Raw genomic sequence first — 5,345 nt, 5'->3', positions numbered from 1 at the left:
CTGTGCTTGAAATAAGAAATGTTTACTTATATAAAATAAGTTCTAGACTTGAAGTTTGATAGGTAAATATTGATATTCTAGATTCTAGCACATATTTACTCATAATAAGTAATATTTTCTTAATATTAAGCTTTTATATCTTACTGAGATAATTAAGTACAAAAACACTTAAAATAAGAAAAATATTCTAACATAAATCCCTCTTGGTGAGAAAAATTATCTTGTCAGAAAGAAAACAAGAAAAATCTCCTTAATTTAAGATATTTAATCTTACTAAGATTTTAGTTTTTGCAGTGTAGCAGTAACTTAAAAATTTACCACGATGGTAAATATGCCTAAAATATAATCTATTGCATGGAAGCAATGCTTGACAGTCGCATATATCAGTGCAGTTTATTTCTTTCCAGAATGGCACTATATGCCATCTTTTATATCCTCCCCATTATATTGCCAAAAAACAAACAAATAAAAGTTTTTATGTTGGTTATTTGTGCAAAACTTTGTAAAAGTCAAATTTGTCAAAATGTCCAGATGTTTCTAGCATGCGGACCAGCATGAAAAATGTTTGTGCTTACTGGGGATTACTTCACTGAATTTACACAGCTGAAACTGTAAAGTACAATGAAATCTGTATTTCATGTAACAGCCGAGCACTAGATGATTAATCAAGTTGAAAAGGAGCAACAGTTCACCATTGAGATCAGCAAGAGTTCCGCAGACTAAATAGTATTCATTATTTTAAATTCCGGAAGCTGAGATAATAATAAGAACAGTTGATTGATAAAGGTATAAACATTGAAACTAATCACACAAAGCTTTTCTAAAAACATAGAAGACCAATCTCTACATGCCACCATGGTTGCTCACAAAGCAACCGCTTGAGATACACAAAGCTGTCATCTCAAAGCCCGATTATAAAGATGTTCCTCTCATGCTGTCTTCCCTAATTGTGTCATTAGTTACCTCTAATTAAGGAAAATTCTAAGATGAAGTAAAGAAACAGTGGAAAAGCAGTCAAAACTCAGGTTCTGCAGGTTGAGGCAGAACGGAAAGAGCCGGGACAGCACAACAGGTTGCTACCCGACCAAAAAACAAAGGAGAAAAAGCACAGGTCAGCAATCTGAACCTCTACTATGCCATCTGCAGCATGTTTTAAAATGAAAAATAGGTCAAGTTCTTTGCTAACTTGCAAACTTGGGCTGCAAACTCATTTTTAAGTCTAAACCAGGAAATTGGTGACATAATGTCTGCAGAGCTCTGTCTGTCTTAATGCATGTTGACATCATCCAGGTAAGACAAATGTCCATGTTTTAAAATGGAAGAGAAAGTTTACTTTAAATGATAGTTTAGATCTAGTTTATTGTTCCTAGGACTCAAATCTTGCTGATTATACTCACCAGCTAGAATAAACTTGCAAAGATTGATGTAACACACTAAGCAGAAACATTTTTTTGTCTCACAAGGTATTAGAGACATTAAATTTCACACATCTTCATGTGTGCTACTAAGAGATTGTACTTTAAATTCCTTCTTTGACCTAATTTATGACAACAAAACTCCTCCTGAAAATATTTTGGAAGGGCAGACATGAATGTAGGAGAGGAATTCCCCACACAGAGTCACTACAGAGTGCGTTTACCTGTGGTCTAAAAAGAGGAATTTCCATTCTAGACTGTGCCTTGAGGTGAATTCTTCATTTGGCTCTTCGACTGTGCACATTTCCTACAACCACAAAAACAAACATGAGAATCTGACCGGAAGCATATTGTATATAAAATGAGAAAAGGACGGCTCAACCGTGTACTCATCCTGACAATACCTTGATGAACTGAGGTTTGGCCAAGCGGACGGTGGCTACGAAGCACACCTGGTCGTCGAAGGCAGGCTGCAGCGACCGCTGTAACACTCCTGCCAGACCATTCCTCGTAATGTTTGGAACTGCAACAGAGAAACCGTTTTACTCTCCCATTAAATTAAAAAAAAAAATTAATATCACTTCAATGTTTTCACATTTTGTAAATTTTTGTGTTATAAACTAACAGAAACTAGTGTATAACTGTGAAATAGAGGCATAAAACTGTTTTCACAAATAAGAAACTGAAAAACTTAATTTACAAGCCACATGGTTTTAAATTTTTTCAGTTCAAAGAAGCAAAGTTTTTCGTACACTTACACAACTTATAGAATATAGTGAACTTTGACCTGACAAAATGTGGAAATGTTCAATATGGAATAGCTACTGATAACATTGCTGCATGATTGAATACTTTATATTGGTCAAATTGTAAAAGAATGAGACTGTTAAGTAACAATATCATGAAACATTGCTAAAGCATCCAGTATCATATTAACTATGAGTAACATGAGCAACATACCGTTATTGAGGGATTTGAAGTTGCCAATAAATTTCACATATTCATAAACTGGAGGCTCTTTGGGGTCAATTGCTCCTCGCAGCATGTGACAGAAGAACTCTAGATGATTCTTAGCTGAAGAGGAAGAGATAGACAAAAACTTACTTAAATTACATTTCTGTAGATTTGTTTACAATGTTTCAAGGTAAGAAAAACAGATGGCACTGAATCAGCATATTTCTAAAAATGAAAGTCTTCACAGTAACTGTCAGAAGATAAACTAAATCCATACAAGTTATTTCCAGATTTTAGAATAAATATTTTTGGAGACGTTTTATTGAGTTTCTGTTCAATAAATCTTGCAGCATTTGAAGCTAAAGCACAAAAACATAGCGCATTTGATACTCACTCTTCATATAGTCACTACTGAGGCTCTCCAGTTCAGTCGGGTGTGTAGACAGAACCTTATACACTTCGGAGTGTTCCCCAACAGGCAGAAAGTTTAACAAGTTCTGGTCCACCAAGTCCGCCTGGAAAATACAAAGATTCAGGCATAGAAATACAAAAACAAAAGAATGAACAAACTCTTCACACTCCACAGAAGCTCTTACAGCTTTTAATCTGAACCACAACAACAAACAAGCCCACAAAATGCATTACAGCGTACACCATCATACAATGAAAGACCAAAACAAAATGAGCAACAAACAGAAGCGGTAATACTTACTGGTAGGTGTTCTAGTAAAGAGGTGACACTCTCAGAGACATAAAGGATGTTCCCATCAGTCATTATTGCTATAAAGAATCCATCCAAAGCCTGATCCAAAAGCAAAAATTACACTGTCAAATGCTCTGTTTACTAGCAAGGGAAAAGTGCAAATTATATTTTGAAATTAAGGGCTGGTTTTTGCCAGTCAGAGAAGGTGAAATAAAAAAATATACACAAAAACAGAAGCTTTTTTTTAATAAGCCAAAGTATCAAGTGCAGATATAGGTCTGGTTAAAATGTCATATAGACTTAAAATTGGCATGAATTATTTATCTGAACCATTGTTTTCCCCAGGATAAAATAACTATCATTTTCTAATGACGCCAGGTGTACAGGTCTTATATATTGCTTTTTTCTAAACAACACAGAGACAAAATAATACATGCAAATTTAAATATTGGTAATGATTTTTGAACCGCTCAGACCTTAAATTTTCTATATTTTGCCTTCTCATCTGCTCTGCAACCATTCTATTTATCTGACTAGCCTATACTAGTCATCTCAACTCTGATTGCAGGATACTAACGTACATGAACAGCTGGAGTACAGCCAGTGCCTTTCGCTGGTTAAAGAACACATTATTGGCCTAATTTGTGTCTTGTTGAACCTCAGCAAAAGTTTCAGTGTCTCTATTGGTTGCACCAGTGCATCCAGAGGAGCATCCCATCAGAACAATGATTCAAAACACGCATCAAACATCGTTTCTTAATGGATGCAGTGGGGTAACTTCTTTAAGTTCTGAAAAGGCCCTTAAGCTTTCAACTGTAACTTTATTTGCTAACTACAATATAAAAATTAAACCACAGAAACAACAGAAGAGTTGGTACAACACTGTTGTCACCCACAGTACAGGAATAGAGTTGAGAATGTGACATTTCTGACCTCCAACATGAGCTGTGTGAATTCTTCGTTGCTTAGAAAGGGGGGCTTCCAGTCCTGTCTGATCTCGCTCGACTCTGACTGAGCTGCAATCTCTGATGAAGGAAGAAGGATGGATGAGATTTAAGTAAATACATTTCAGGAATCTTGAAACTAAGAACAGATGGAGATGATGCACTCACAGAAAAATGAAGGTCATATAAAACAAATGTTCTCAGAGACTAATCCAATGGCAAAACAGGACAATTAAGAACAAAAATTGTAAGTTGCAGGAAAAAAGTAAAAGCTTGGATTTGTAAAACTATTAGCCCAAATGCAGTTCTTGCACCTAATCTACAATCATCAAGCACTAAAATAACTCAATCCCAAATTTTAAGTCAGCAACCATTTCGTGTATGGCAAGCACTTACAGCAAATCAAATATTATTTTACAATTTCCATGTGCCATAAAAAGGGCAATAAAGCATGTTTTTACAAAGTTCAGATCATGAAGGTAAACAACCCTGATAGTGGAGTGTATATCCAAGTGAATAATTAATCCCAAAAACAGAGTAAGAAATCTCCACCCAGCAAGGAGTTCCACGTAAACACGGGAAGTGACGAGAGAAGGATAAAAACGCCTGACCTTTGTGTTTACACAGGAAGTCGATGCTTTTCTGCAGGATGGTGGACTTGTCCATCTTTCGGGTGTTACCTGGCAACATGGTGCCAAGCTCTTTGATGAGGACATTGAACTGGTCTCTCCTTTTTTTCTCCGACTTGTTACGGGACACGCTGTAATCCAAAGCAGGTTGGTTAGACTTGAAGGTATCAGAGCCTCCTTGGTGAAACTTTACCAAGGCATAAAGCTCACCGTTTCGCCTTGTCCTTCTCATCTTCTTCCATCAACCCATCAGTGAGGCTGCAATCATCCCTATAGGATGTGAAAAAAATTGACTTTCAGCTTTCTCCTTGTTCTAATTGTGTATGTTTGTAGGCAGCTTTGAAGCATAAAAGTGTTGGTAGTAACAGCTAAAAAAAGATTTCTAAGAGGGATAGTTCATGTAAGTTTATTTGCAATCACAAACAAAGAGAGAAAAAAAGGAATGCGCAATGCTTGCCAAGAAGGTTTACCACATGAGTAATAGGGTGTGTCTTGTCTCAGCTCCAAATATGAATGTTAAAACTTTCATTTATAATCACAGACAATTCACGAACATCATACTTTACATTTAATTATGCAAAAATATATGATCATTTACAGAGAAATTAATGTGTGTGTGTGTGTGTGTGTGTGTGTGTGTGTGTGTGTGTGTGTGTGTGTGTGTGTGTGTGTGTGTGTGTGTGTGTGTGTGTGTGTGTGT

The 5,345-nt window shown here is 36.1% G+C and overlaps 1 protein-coding gene across 4 annotated transcripts in view; it reads right to left on the bottom strand.

Moving 5' to 3' along the window:
* clockb (clock circadian regulator b) overlaps positions 1–5,345 on the bottom strand; it is a 24,653-nt gene that overhangs the window by 12,114 nt on the left and 7,194 nt on the right. For all 4 annotated transcript variants that reach the window (XM_008416385.2, XM_017307342.1, XM_008416377.2 and 1 more), the window contains exons 5-12: positions 4,856–4,915; positions 4,628–4,776; positions 4,006–4,097; positions 3,082–3,171; positions 2,764–2,884; positions 2,376–2,489; positions 1,820–1,938; positions 1,640–1,722 (exon numbers count right to left, since the gene is read on the bottom strand). In XM_008416385.2, coding sequence (XP_008414607.1) covers positions 1,640–1,722; positions 1,820–1,938; positions 2,376–2,489; positions 2,764–2,884; positions 3,082–3,171; positions 4,006–4,097; positions 4,628–4,776; positions 4,856–4,915 — 828 coding nt within the window. The remainder of the gene's footprint in view (positions 1–1,639; positions 1,723–1,819; positions 1,939–2,375; positions 2,490–2,763; positions 2,885–3,081; positions 3,172–4,005; positions 4,098–4,627; positions 4,777–4,855; positions 4,916–5,345) is intronic.

The sequence above is a fragment of the Poecilia reticulata genome, linkage group LG1, assembly GCF_000633615.1.
Source record: "Poecilia reticulata strain Guanapo linkage group LG1, Guppy_female_1.0+MT, whole genome shotgun sequence".
In the NCBI taxonomy this organism is placed as follows: Eukaryota; Metazoa; Chordata; class Actinopteri; order Cyprinodontiformes; family Poeciliidae; genus Poecilia; species Poecilia reticulata.
The sequence above is the reverse complement of the archived record's forward strand: the minus strand, read 5'-3'. Positions and strand labels throughout refer to the sequence as shown.